The sequence below is a fragment of the Falco biarmicus genome, chromosome 11, assembly GCF_023638135.1.
Source record: "Falco biarmicus isolate bFalBia1 chromosome 11, bFalBia1.pri, whole genome shotgun sequence".
Classification (NCBI taxonomy): Eukaryota; Metazoa; Chordata; class Aves; order Falconiformes; family Falconidae; genus Falco; species Falco biarmicus.
The window spans coordinates 34,139,614-34,154,371 of NC_079298.1; the positions used below are offsets into that span (position 1 = coordinate 34,139,614).

General features: G+C 38.9%; 1 protein-coding gene across 1 annotated transcript in view; it reads left to right on the forward strand.

Annotated features, from left to right (window-relative positions):
• The window catches only part of HMCN1 (hemicentin 1), a 202,539-nt gene that overhangs the window by 115,248 nt on the left and 72,533 nt on the right, over positions 1–14,758 (forward strand). Inside the window, exons 37-43 of the mRNA XM_056356040.1 lie at positions 953–1,054; positions 3,245–3,421; positions 5,914–6,065; positions 6,846–6,969; positions 10,850–11,025; positions 11,332–11,428; positions 13,312–13,434. Coding sequence (XP_056212015.1) covers positions 953–1,054; positions 3,245–3,421; positions 5,914–6,065; positions 6,846–6,969; positions 10,850–11,025; positions 11,332–11,428; positions 13,312–13,434 — 951 coding nt within the window. The remainder of the gene's footprint in view (positions 1–952; positions 1,055–3,244; positions 3,422–5,913; positions 6,066–6,845; positions 6,970–10,849; positions 11,026–11,331; positions 11,429–13,311; positions 13,435–14,758) is intronic.

Consider the following 14,758-nt stretch of genomic DNA (forward strand, 5'->3'; position numbering starts at 1 on the left):
GAAGAATGGTATTCCCTGTGACCTTGCAATGGGGAATTTTACAGGAATGACTTTTCTGAGAAAGAAACATTCTCTTATGAGGGGATTTTTCAGACTGTTTAAAAAGAATTTTATTTTGCATCTAAAAACAACATAAAAGGAATCAGGGAAACTTGAGAAGCTGTTGTTTGCATGTGAATTTAATAAATGCTTTCACCATAATTTACATATATTTGCTTCAGAAGTGGTCACGATGTATTGTGCATTCTTGATGTGAACCAGTCCTCGGAGGAGGTGCAGGAATCCTCAGGAGGCGCAGGAATGGACTGTGGCAAAATGCTCATGATGAATATGATTATGTTGATTTTGACTGTCAGAGTCAGTAACTGAAATGAAGCAAGATTGCAGTATCTCCATGATCTCCAGACTTAGAAAGAGAAACCGCTCTCATCTTCAAATTGCATCATAGTCAAATTTACTGTCAATTCCATGCTCATAAGTGTCTCTTTTGCTCTCAGTCTTCATGTTCTAAGTGTCATTATCTGATGTTTCTGTCATGTTCCAAATTTATAATTATTAGTAAGATGAGTCTTGCTTTGTTAAAGCAGTGTGCGTCATCCAGTTTAGCATTACCAGTTCAAGTGAGATGAGCTTGCCCCATTACAAGAATTACTGTTCTCTGTTGTGCACCCATTTCCTGCAAGTCCATTTTAAGTGCCATTTTTCCTGAAAAAATAAAAAGTAATAAATTCATGTTTTATTTCTCTTAACGCTAACGAGGTTATGTAGTTAGAGAGTACTCCTGTTTCAAAGATGAACTTTCTTGAGAAATTCCTCAGTCATCCAGCATTCAGTTGAAGCTTGTGTAATTCATTGCCCAAAGTTTCTCAGAGGGCAGATTACTTTGTGATTGGATGTTCTGCTAGCTGGGTGGCTGAATTAATGAAATCCTGATGCCTTTGTCTTTTCCCAGAACCACCCAGTCTGGAAGATGCAGGGAAAATGTTAAATGAAACAGTGGTGGTGAATAATCCAATCCATCTTGAATGCAGATCATCTGGAAACCCTCTGCCAGGTATGCACATGCACCTTTGAGAACACAAAGCAGATCTGATAAAAGGTTTTCCCTTTCACGTGTCTTTTGAAAATAATGGATATTCTGAACATGAAGTTAATTCTGTTTTTTAAAGTAGCTAGAAACTGTTAAACATTATGTATAATGGGAATGTATTGACTGATGTGGAGTCAGTATTGAGAATTCAGTAATCCCCACTATTTTTAAGTAAATGAGTGAAAACCACAGGGATAATCTACTCGCTTGTGCATCAGTCATGCCCTGTCCATAGGCAAGAGTACTGTTAGTTTTCTACCGAATCAGCTTTAGACACATCCACTATTTTCTCCTGTCATGTTACAGTGTAGGGCAGACTTAAACCAATACCTTGTGTACTGAGTGTGCCTGTCGAGTGTGAGTGTGGCAGGTTATCTGAAGTCAATTGAAATTAATAGGAGGCTCTTTGGTCTGGGCCCCGTGCACATGAAAATGAGTAGGTTTTCTCTGTGTGTAAAATGTGTTCTGTGGCTTGTCCTGATGATAAATTATACTCAAGAATTTGTTGGTTCCTCCCATATTCTGAGCTTTGAAAATCAGGCCATGTGTATATGCTTGTGTTTTATTTTCCTCGCATTCTGGGGACTTATAACCCCCACCTCCTCTTTTTTTTTTTTTTTTTTTTTAATTTATTTTTTTGAGGCAAGTTTCCCTAAGAAATAGACATTTATCCAAGTGAGAACTGAAGCAGTTTGGCTCCTGCATTTTGGTTATTTCATTGCTGGGTTTCTTTTGGCACTAGAATTTTTTTATTAGGTCTTTTTTTACAGTTAATCTTTCTTGTTGTTGAGATGTGGAGAGAAAAAATTATTTCCTCTTTTATTCCAATGTAGTTTTTGTTCCCACCTTCTTCTGATGAGATATGAAAATGCCATGTTATTATGAGAACAGTTTTCTGTATTAATGACTGTACAGCAAAACTGAGAGGATAGTGTATTACTAATACCTTATATCTAATACAGTAATTTGTTCTCATGCTGATGATAGTAACATGTTCAGAAGAAAGGTGTTACTAAATTTCAGATGAGCTTCCGAGTTCACCTTTTCTACCTTTTAAAGAATTAATTCACAGCAAAGTATTGTTTTCTAGAATCATATATACTTGTATAAAACAGAATTTGAAAATATTGGGGTTTATAAAAATAAAAGGATTTTATATCTATTTTGCCCAGCTGTGGTTTTTTTCTTATCCTTTTTTTTTTCTCACCAAATTGACAATTATTTTAGAAAAAACAATTGAAATGATGGGTTTCAGATAATTTTTGCAATAAACAGTTGGTCACCTTTTTATGTATGGTGTGATGCCACATACTAATGTCAAGTTATAATATTAGTTAAGAAAAATGATAGCACAACATCACACTGTGGAAGAGAGAAGCATGTCAGCAGTCTTGTTTATCAGTCAGACCAGATTACTTCTTGAATGTGAGTCTTTCATAAGAAACTTGTGTATTACAGAAAATGACTCGGTAAATAGCAGTTTCATTTAACTGAACAGTGAAGTGATGCCTGTAAAGCATTAGTTACACATTCTACTGATGGAGGGTGCCATCTTTTGGCTGAGATGCAAAAAAGTCCTCAAATTTGGTTGGTTATCAAGTTACTATAAAATTTTCTTTTGGAATAATGTCAGCTTTCTGGTTCTATTTTTTCAGTTTTTCAGCCTGCCAGTTGAACTTTGGTTTGGTTGTTTGCATTTTGATTCTGTAAACTTTCCCAGGTGCTTCAGTTCAATGCAGCAATGCTTTAGGGTAAAAGGTGAAAAAATTATATAGAACATATTATTGTGTATTTTTAAACAGCTGCTGTTGACCTTGGTATGAGATGAATAAACACCCTATAAGTATGCTTTGTGTGATAATATTTTAACTTCAGAATATTTTTTTCATAAATATATGGTGCACATGAATGATAGTGTCAAATTTGCTGTTGAATACTGTGAGCACGGTCCGTATTTTGAACAAATATTACAGATTTCCTCATTTTCTACTTCCTTTTTATTGTATTTAATAACAATAAATATTGATATTGGTTTGTAAATGTTGGTGTTATGTATCTGAAAACTTAGAAGGAATGGTCTGAAGACTGTTTGATCCCATTGTTCATGATGGGGGTATTCTTGGCAGTTTTTTCATCTTTCCTTTCGTTCTGCAGCTACCACGTGGTACAAAGACAATCGTCCACTTACCAGTGCTGCAAGTGCCACTTTCCTGAACCGAGGGCAGGTTCTGCAGATTGAGAGCGCTCAGATCTCTGACACTGGTGTTTACAAGTGTGTGGCTGTCAACACAGCGGGCACAGCTGAGCTGCTTTACAGTCTTCAGGTTCACGGTAAGTATTAAAAACTTACAAAACCCACGTACATGCACCACCTTTGTTTTCAAGTTTCAAGCGTGCTTAGCAGACGTATTGTCCCTCATCACACTTTTGTACTGGAAGAGATGTGGCAGGGGTCAGAGGGAAGAAAATTCACTCTTCTGTGTTTCATTGACATTAGAATACATGTTTTGAATTGGGAAGATGTGGTAAGGGAAGTCAGTTTCAGAAGGAATGAGCAGACACACCAGATTTGTGGAAGAGTCACAACATTGCAATTGCTGGGGTTTGCTGTAGATGACTTTAAAGCTCAAAGCAGATAAAGAAAGGACACAGATAAAATGCTCTTTTCATAATCCAAGAATTTTAAAGAAAAATTTACTCTGTCTAATAAGATGAAGTGGAAATGTGGGTGTTTGCAGAATGAGACACCTGATCAAAAGCCAAATTGGAGCTTTTCCACTGATTTCAGTGGCTTTTGGATGAGGCCATAATCCAAACTTTTATCTTTGATACGTGCATATGCATGTGGCTGGTTTTCTGTGGGAGTCTTCATGCAAAACTGTGGCCCGAATTTGCCACAGTGTCCCCAGCTGAGATGCACACAGAGTATGTAGTTCTTATTAAAGTTAATTAACAAATAATGAGTTGGGCAGTACGTTTCCATGGAATTAATGACCATCATGGGAAAAACTGATGGCTCAAGACATGGTCAAAGGCAATTAACCCCACCCAGTGATTAATTCACAGGAAATATTTAGAACTAAGGTCATTATTCTGGTTAAACCGAAAAATGAAAAATACCTCCTAAGTATACACTTGTCTTTTTCTGGGTGGTGGAATTTCAGCAGATATGTCCAGAGTTTTCTAGGGCACTAATACTTTCTGACTTAGACACATAAAATTGTTTCCCCTTCTAGAACTGAATATATGCAGTGGCAGCCAGAACTAATAGCACAAAGGAAGCTGAAACACCTATCCATGAATTTACTTATTACACCTTGTGTCGTTCCAGGCTTACAATGGAACGCTTTTTGAATGTACCATGCACAGACTTATCATCCAGTTTACTTACAGTTTATGAATTTGAGAAGAGAAAAATTGAGGGGGTTTTCCTCCTTTTAATAGTGGAAGCAAGAATGACCACTTAATGGAGAACAGACTGAGGTGTCAAGCATAAACAGTTATGCTGCATTTACTGAAAGCCTGCTCTAGATTACTGTATGTCTGTTGCCTTGTGAATGGGCAGCTCTGTTGGTCAGTTACTGGCTGTATTCAACAGCTGCTGTTGTTAATAGTGTTGTGGATGCTGTAGCTATGGCAGAAATTGTCAGATCATTTTTGCATTAAAAACAATGCTTGATACTGCAAGCTTAACATTAAATGGAACTAGGCAGGCCTGCTGAAGGAAACAGGTTGAATTCTACTTTAGTATATTCAATATGATTTCATTGTATTCATTTTTTTCCACTTCTTTCTCACCACTGTAACTTTTTCAGGCATATGAGAACAATGGATGCTGTTGTAGTGAAATAGGGGAACTGTGTGCATGTCTGTGGAGAAGAAAAGATTATGAAATCACACTTGCTTTTTTTTCCTGCCATTTCTGCTATTACTGGAATTTATCTAAGATTAAGTAGCCTGAATTACACTCTGTTAGAGGTTGCTGAGTTTATTTATGAATCTTATTTTCAGCACAGAATTTTATACATTTCTTTTTTTTCCTCACATAGGATAAGTATTGTAGATCACACTGTTCTCATCTCTTTCTAGGAGTGACTTCAAGTATTACATTTTGTACTGATACTGACTGTAAAGCTTTATTACTAAGTTACTAGTGGTAGGAGCAAATAAAATTGTTTTGATTCTCCTGATAAATGAAATATCTCCCTTTTTTAATACTTCTTGTCTCCCTTTTTAATATAGCTCTACAAAATTTGCTGGAGTGTATACCTATAGTAGGTGTTTTGAGATGTTCCATTAAGATGTTTTTTACCATCAGACAGGCAGATGTTATACAGTCCAATCTGGTAAATGTTCACATATGCTCTGCAAGGCCAATTTATTACTCTGTGTATGCATTTGATTTATGCCTTTTATATGGTAAACTTCTTTCTTTGATCCCCACCATGCTGAATGCCTTTCACAAGGTCTAAATGAAATATTATAAAAGTATGAGGGAATATTTTCTGGGTTTATGTTGTGGTTCCTGGGTTTCACAGCTGTCCTCTGGGATGTGGGCCCAGTCCTGCTTACCTTGCTCACAGTAGTTTCAGTGAAGTTATCTAACTGCATATGCAAGGCAAGAGTGGGATTTGGCACAGAGCAAACAAATGACAAGAGTTCACTAGGAGTAACATGATAAACCTTTCCAGCAGTGAAGTGCCTTGCAGAGAGAGAAATAATGTCCAAAAGTAAGCGGCCCATTTAATTTCATTGTGATTAATACCCTTATGCTACTGTTACAGCTTTGTTTTCTTTTCTTTTCTTTTTTTTTTTTTTTTCAGTCCCACCATCAATATCTGGCAGCAGTGACATGGTGACAGTGGTGGTTAATAATCTAGTGCGACTGGAGTGTGAAGCAAGAGGCATCCCTGCACCTATTCTAACATGGCTAAAGGATGGTAGCCCTGTTTCCAGCTACAGCGATGGACTCCAGGTACTGGGTTCCAGTCCTGCGACCTGTGCTGTTTCCTGCTGTAGTAGGGGACTTCTAAGCGGTTGCAGTTTAATGGAACAGATGTAAGTTAGAGGATTTAAAAGGAAAGTATGAGGCCTTTTGCTCGAGGTTATCAGTGCAAGTTTAGCTCCAGTACGTACTATGTGAAGTGGAAGATACGTCTATATTGAAATAAGGTAGTCCTTTCAACTGATTTCATGCTTGGTAAGAGTTTGCATCAACAACTTTTTCACTTAGTGGCCAGTAAAGGCAACTGGACCATATTCCTATGCTGAAGAGATCCCCAGAGCTCAAGGTCATGTAGTATCTCATTACATAACACAGTAATTTAGAAAAAGAGACTAACTGCTGATATAAGGAGATATTTCAGAGTTAGAAGAAGAGGGCATGGCTGCTTTTTTGAAAGCTAATTTTATGATACAAAGGAAAAGGGGAAATTTGTATACTATGGGGACAACTCAGGGCACAGACAAACTGTGTAACAGGATGTTTGAAACTGATAAGAGGGAGGAATGTCCAGATCCCGCAGGGACTTGCGAGTGCCAGGAGTTCCCTATGGACTTGCGTGAGGTCAGACTTCTGCTTTTGCAAATCCAAATCAAAAGAGAACAAAGTACAGGGAAGAGTGTAGGGAGCAGAGACATGGTGGGAAGCAGTGGCAAAACAAGTACTTCGTTTTGAAATGAAACCTGAATAGTTCTCTCCGCTTCTGTTTTCCACTGAGGCGTGTATTCTGAACATGTTGTGCTTGTATTGCAGGTTCTGTCGGGGGGCCGAGTCTTGGCGTTGACTAGCGCTCAGATCAGTGACACGGGAAAATACACTTGTGTCGCAGTCAATGCTGCGGGCGAGAGCCAAAGAGATACTGATCTCAGAGTTTATGGTGAGATTTTCTGACAAACACCTATATTTTTTTGGTCATGAGAGCTGTTAGTGGAGCTTTAGTTAAACACACTGTGGTCCAGACCTTTAGCAACATGGATCAAAAATGGTTCCAACCTTTAATGGAAAGCAAAGTGATGCAGAGGGATGTATGTGCACCTAAGTAAAAATATACACATGCACATATGTACACATGTACTGAAATATATTTGTAGTTCTCTGTATCCTGGAAGAAATGTAGCTGCAACAGTGAATTTACAAGGTTAATACCTAATGGCCCATTTGTAAATGATAGGAGAAAGTATGTTTGTCTTTGTGTAAAAAAAATAATAATAATATAGATCCCATGGGCAACACATGTTATTGGGGCCAGAGTTCAGTTGTCTTTATTGAACCAGAATAAGTCAATGTGCATTTGCTGCACAGCTCCCTAGTTTCCATTCCATTTGCAAGCCTTGCTATGCCTGCCTAAAGAGTGGTGACTTCTTCAGTGCTGATAGTGACACTGTTTTGAGCCCAACCAGTCAACTTTGTTTCTTTCAAGAACCAGGAAATATAGCTCTTTGCATTTTGTCACATTTTCAGATGATGTCATAAGTTAATTCTGAAATCTTTTTGCCTGAACTCATGTAAATCCATCCTTCCTTCTGATTGCTTGTAACTTCTATGAGCTCTGTCTTGATTTCTTGTAACCTGTAGAAGATGCCGGTTTATATTGCCTTCTTAGAGATCATCCATGATGTGCAGATACCAAAGAGCATGGCATACCGCCAGGAGGGATGCCAGCGAGTTTGACTGAAGCAAGTTTTAATTTTCCTTGGACAGCTCAGTGGTTTTGTACACTGGTGAAATGAAGATGAACAATGATCTGCCTTTTGTTTTAGAAATCTTACGGTACCAGAGGTGGAGAGGGGGTTTTGGAATTGAAGAGCCTTTGTGGTTTTGCTTCTGCTTTCAGTAAGTCAGTGAAGTGAGAACTGTTTTAACTGCCAGTCTCCAGCTTTATGGCAATCCTAAGCAGAAGTCTGGAAAATCTTGCAAGAAAAGTTCAAAGTTTGGATGTTTTCTAAGGTGAATAAGAACAGCTGGCCAGGTTACTTGTTTTTGAGTTTGGCTTTCAGAATTGATTTCCTTGTAAAATGCACTGTGGTTAGGATACTTGTGACTTGAGTCATGGCTACTTCTGCATCTGCAAGGAGCAGTTCAGAAGGTCAGGACTCTGGCATGGCGAGTAAGCTCAAGGTTAACATAGGCTGGAACATTTTATGCCTAGAACAGGGAATATCAAGGTCCCTTTTGGAGTCTGAGGACAGGTGTGTATGTATATGTAACCACACAAGTGGCACGGTTATGTTTGTTATTTCTCTTTTTATTTTCTGGAACCTCTGTCCATTTTAGCTAGATGAAATTCAGAGTTGGTTAGAAGTTGTGTATGTTTAAAATCACTGTTGTATTAGAAGTTGGCCAGGGTTGAGCTCAGCTTCAGGGCCATCCTGAGTGAGGCTGTCACCAAAAAGTAATACTACTCTTAGGACTTGCCTCATATGGGTAATCTAATTAAGAAGTCACAGGAGGAAAATAATTTGGAGTGCAGTTGGAGCTGAGATGGTTTAAATGTGTGGTGCATTGAGCCAGTCTAGGAGTTGGAACAATCTGGGTAACATATAGAGTTGCTATGAGCATAATTAGATTAATTTTAAATCCTGTTCCTTCAAAAACAAATGCTTTAGTGTCTGTCTCTATTTCATAAACTCAGTTTCCTTTTGAACATATTTCAATTAATTTAGCTGAGAGGAAAAGTAACTGGTGGAAATGTATTTGGAAATAAATTTGCCTTCTGCGGTAATGGATCAGCTTCCAATTTTCAGTTCCACAACACTCATAAAGAATCTGAGCCTTTGTGAATTCTACAAAGAAAGTAAGATAAACAGATTTTTTTTCAGTTACTATATTTCTTATCCACAGAGACCAGACTTTTCCCTAAATTATTTCCAAACTGTGAAATCAGCTGCCCTGCTTAGTCCTTCCTGTGCAAGAAAAACAAAGCTTTACTGTTAATAATATTTTTCAGGACAGCTTGAGAACTGTATTGCTGGTTTACTTGAGTACCACTTTGGGACATTTTTATAATCTTGTGTGTGCTAATTAATTCTGTATCTTTTTGTTCAGAGCGAAGCCCAGTGTATTTGTCACAGACAGTCCCACTGCTTTCTTTCTTACCCCAATATTTTGAGCTATCAGGCATGCCATTTCTGGAGTAACGGATTGCGAAACTACAAAGCGAATGAAATGTGACAATCAAAGTTCTTATATTTGGCCCTGGTCAACTGTTTTGGGGCAAACTGAACAGTCTTAGTACACAACAAGCATAGAAATCCCACTGGATATGTGTAACCAGACAAAGTAATCCTTGCTATAAGCGTTTTGGTTTTGTAAATATTTTAATTGCAGATCTAACATTGTATTAATGTCAAGAGTTTACAGTGAACGTGCTTTATGTTTTTACTTTACAAGAAAGGAAAGGGAATCCATGCATGTGCATGGCAAGTGCCTCCAGTTCTGTCCCCGGCTCTGATCTGGGAGAGGGGACCTCTGGCAGAGAGCTGGTGGTAAGCAACAGCAGTGGAGGTTGAGATAGCCCCACCACTTCTTGCTATTTTCCAAGTCAGCATGTGTCTGACACTGAACTACTTTAAAACTTTTAATATGGCAATGTTCTGTCAACAACTCAGAGCTGCCTGAGGAGTCTGACAATTTCCTCTGCCCGATGGTACGGCGTGCAGTTACCAAAGGATATTTAGTTCTGCTGTGAATATTGATACAAAGCCATACATGGCAAACAGTTTTCAGGCTTTAATCTTTTCAGTTATTTCATCTCATCGGTCTAATCTTTCCTCCGTGTTCTGTTCAACTCCCACCATGAACACTTCCCCCATGGAAGACTGCTGGCTTACTGTGTTCCAAGCTTTAGTTCTCAGTTGCCTTCTCAGTTCCTTTGTCTTTTTGACTCTGCAAACACAAATAATTTTACAGAAGGAGGTTAAAAAAAGTGTTGTTAAATTTTGACATTATTCAAGAACAGCTAATTGGCTTCAATTTAAATGTCCAGAAGCATGCATTTATTTTTTTCAATCCTACACAGAAAACTTCCATGCTGAAAGCTGATTTTTCTACCCTATAATTCAGAAATAATAGTGTAATAAGGGGGTTATCACTGAAACTGTAGTCAGTACTACAAATCTAAATATAGTGCTCAGTGCCAACAATTGCAATAACTAGCTAGCAGGTACCACACAAAACAGATAGACAATAAAGTAATTGTGTATTATGACTTGATGATTAAGTCATTAACCCATTCACTTGGCTGCAGCCATATAAGTTCTTACTCTGTTTTCTATTTGGCCACCTCTGGACAAAATTCTTCCTAAAGTCAGAATTCTCCTTAAAGCCCAGTATCCGTCTTGGCACTGTTTGGAACAGTTTAAGACATTTTCAGCACCTGGGTCTGGTTATTATCTTCTGAGCCTTTTCACTCACCAGGTCTTTTTCTTTCTAGCAGGAATGTACTTCCCCATTTTTACATACAGGTGATTTTCCTTTCTGTCTATATTTCAAGTATTTTTTTGCTAGTCTTGGCTTATCTACCTGGTTTCTCTGTATCTGGTATCTCACTAGCATCTATCTTGTGTAGAGGATATTTTGTAAGAAACAAAAATTATTTTGCTGCTTTTTGTGATACAAAGGAGACTTAAGTTGTGTGTCAGGAAGGTAGTGACTGTGATTTTATTTTTGTTAAATGAGGACTGTTAATTCCACGCTGTGTTTTTACTCTGGAAAATATACAATGGCCAAAGGTCCTTTGTTTCGATTTATTGTTGTAGTTCCACCAAACATCATGGGGGAGGAACAAAATGTCTCAGTGCTCATCAGCCAAGCAGTGGAGCTGCTCTGCCAGAGCAATGCTATTCCTCCACCCGTGCTGACGTGGCTCAAAGACGGACGACCCTTGCTGAAGAAGCCAGGTCTTAGCATCTCTGAAGATGGAAGTGTACTGAAGGTAAACTGGGCAGCCAGGCTCCGGTGGTGATTGCTTTCTGGGGAGTTACACCCACTGTGAAAGGTACGAGATACCCATTAGAGACTGGATAGTATTGGGCCCTCTGGCGCAACAGAGGGTAGTGGGTGAGGAGCGAGGAAGGTCATGGACACCTGGATGTTTGCGTACAGATTTTGCAGGAGTAATATTGTATTAATATTTAAGGAGATAGATGTAAAAATAAAATCTGAAACCTGAGCAGCCTCTCCCTGCAAGTTTCATGTATCACAATGTAAGAAGAAATCCGGGTTTTTGTTTTCTTGCTAGATTGAAGGAGCTCAAGTACAGGACACTGGCCGTTACACTTGTGAAGCGACAAACATTGCTGGGAAAACTGAAAAGAACTATAATGTCAATATTTGGGGTAAGATTTATTAAGCTTATTCCAGGAATGGGAATGGGCCTCAGAGTGAAATTATGATGTGATAGTTCGTAAAATACGCAACCGCTGAGGTTCATGCAGGGAGATGTTACTGTGTTTGCTGTAGTTTAACAGTCCCAAGAAAGCATGCAATTTTTCAAATTGCTTTGGTTTGGTTCTAAATTAATACCAGCTATTTCGTAGCCCTTTGTCGGGCTGGGATTGCATGTGTGATAGTAGTTTAGAGCTATAACTAACTGGTTTTGTCTCCGTAGTTCCTATTTATGCACTTGAATGCCATTTAAAGTAAACAACCAACTTCCCATTTCTTTAAATGCTGAAGCGTGGAAACTCAGATTAAGAAGGCCTGGTTTACCTAGCTTTATTTGCTCTGCAAAGTTATCAAGAAATAGCTGTAGTAAATTTTTTTCTGTGGCTAGATGGTGAATGTGGCTTAGAACATTTATTTTAATAATTTCTTTTGAGTGTGTTTTCTGCACCGTAATTTTCTCCCCGTATGCAAATTGAAATGTCCCTTCTTTGCGATTACAAATCAATTTCTTGCTTTGCTTTGAAATCACAAGGCTAGAATTATCTAACAGGGTTTGTAATGATAAAACTACAATTTTTAGTACAGAAATCTGTCATCATTTATTAAAAAGAAACATTCCTGGTGTTTAAATTAGAGGTGGAGATTGTATTACCATGCTAAAGCATATACCCATTTACTGTGCGTGTCATCTTCAGCTCTCATCTCTCCCTCCCCACATTTGTAAGATTTGCAGTGTTGCAGAGGACCTTTGCTGCTGGAGGGGTATGGATTTGTTCTTTTGCTCAGTGAGACCCTTTCAGTAGGATTTTGAGAGGAGGGATGATTCTTTGCTAGTTAGTAGCTTTGCTGGAGTAAGCTTTTAATACAAAGCAAGTACAATAAAGCAGTCAGTCATTCTGAAACTCATACGTACCCAGTACAATAAAGGCCTTTGCAGTCAGTTGTTCGGAAACCATCTGGTTGCTGCTAAATAAGAGTTTGAAGTGTCAGAAGGAGGAGCTGTCTACTGTCATGTGCATTAAAAATGTGCTGGATAAGTTATTCGCTAGTGGAATTTTATTCACCAATTTCAACCTACATTCTCCTCTGCTTTTTTTGGTCTCTGCCTATATTATTTGCATCTGGTAAAAATGGTTCCCTGATTTCAAGAAGGCAATTATCCCTTCCCTAGTGATTGAACCGAAGTTCTTTAAGACTTTGAGAATCAGAGTGAAAACGGTGGTCCCTTTTGTCTGCAGCTGGCTTGCGGTCAGAGCTGTAGAGCAAAGCTGGCACTCTGCTACAGTAGGCAATCAAAGGGATGAGGTCCTTAGCACTGGATGTGGCAGTCTGTGTTGATGCAGGAAAAATCCAAAGGAAAAACTTAGGCTGAATTTTAAAAGTCACTTTCCACCTAATCATAGAGTCACAGCATGGTCTGGGTTGGAAGGGACCTTAAAGATCATCTGGTTCCAACCCCCATGCCACAGGCAGGGACACGCAGTAATATCTAGAGCTTTATGAGCTAAGGCTGTGAATGTGGCAGGCTCTTCGAGTTGGAGTCAGTTTACATCCTTCACAGAAACGGCTTTGTTCTGTGAAGTCCACTCAAAAGTCAGCCAGAAATTGAGCCTGTGCACGCACCAGACCTCAGAGGCTGGAAGGAGAGATGCAGTCAGTCGTAAGTATATTATTCCCTACCCAGGGTCTGGTTTGCATTGCCAGCAAGAGAATACAACCCTTGCAATTGCTTCAGAGCCTAACAAGACAAATGTGTATGAGGGTCATTTGGGTCTGGTTGTTGGTTGATAATGTTTTGTTTCAAATGCTGCAATTATTTGACATTTCTTTTCAGTGTCACCAAATATTTATGGCTCAGATGACATCTCTCAACTGACTGTAACTGAAGGGAGCCTGATAAGCCTGATATGTGAGTCTAGTGGCATCCCACCACCCAGTCTTACCTGGAAAAAGAACGGTGGGTAACTGTCCATTGTCTGTTTTATAAAGAAAATGTGCTAATTCTGACCTACCGGTTTTTCTTTTTTCCTGTGAACATTTTAGATGGTGTGTTCTGAGGAGTTCAAGCATGCAGATATCTAAACAGTCCCGATACTGAGTAAAATGAATGGCAGTAGTAGCTTATTCCCTTGTCTCTAACTCACCTCTCCTTGGATTAGCTGTTGTTCCTAAAGGTGTGTGGGAGAAGCACAGTGCAGAGATGCCCGAGCTGCCTTAAAAATGGACTGTGAAGCACTTAACCCCTCTCAATATGCTTATTTACCATGGTGCGACAAGACTTACCTGTGGATCCCAGTCGGCAGGGCTGCGAGTCACTGTGGAGTCCTGGGGTGTTGCATTGAGGGTCTCTGCCCCGTCATCCAGTCCATAACAGAGCCCTATTCTCTGAGTTATTTTTAAAATTGCAGCCATGGCATGCTGCCAAGTGATGAAAATACATCTGGTTGTAGTAATTGCTTTTGCGATTTACTGAAGCTTTCTCTCATCCCATCTTAATATTTAAGAGCAGTCTGCACACCTTTTTGCTTTAGGGGTTAAAGTGACGTTGACAAACACTTCCTTGTGAATCCATAGACAAATGCAGGTGCTCTTTAGCACGTCCTTTTAAACATGGACACCGTTGGAGATAGAATATTAGACAAAATATGATGTTGATCTCTTCCAGTGTGGTAAAAGTGTTATTAATCACTTGCCTATTCATCTCTGTTTTTCTAGATGACACAATTAAGTGTGGTATGTGCCTACCTTAATTAATTTTGGCTTGTGGAAAGAGCAGATTTTAATTACAAAACACTTTTTCAAATGCATAGAATTTTCAGTGAAAACAAAGTTTATCAATTTATTTTTAAATCCTGTCTCTTGGAAGCCAAAATCGCATGTTCTAATAACGTACTGCAAGGCTAAAGCGTATACACTTAAATGGCAGAAAGGAAACTTAAACCTTTTGGAAAGTCTAGAAGGGCAGTTGGAAAGTAATGCAGTTTTGGATGTTACTCGAGAGCCAGATTTTTCATCATGTTTGACATTTGGTGTGCTTGTTCATAGAGAGGATTTTAAATGCACAAGTGGGAAATGAAAATTCAGCTTGTAAGAGTTACCAGCGGCAGGTATATTCCTGTTCTCACAGTGTCTTCCTGCAGTTTGTAAAGATGAAGATAGTTGCCTAATCAGAGGTCTCCAAGATTGAAAATTCTGATCAGAGAACACAATATTATTTTGCTGTCACATTTCTGCTGAGGATTTCCTGGGCTATGCGCATGTGCTGTGTGACACACAATACA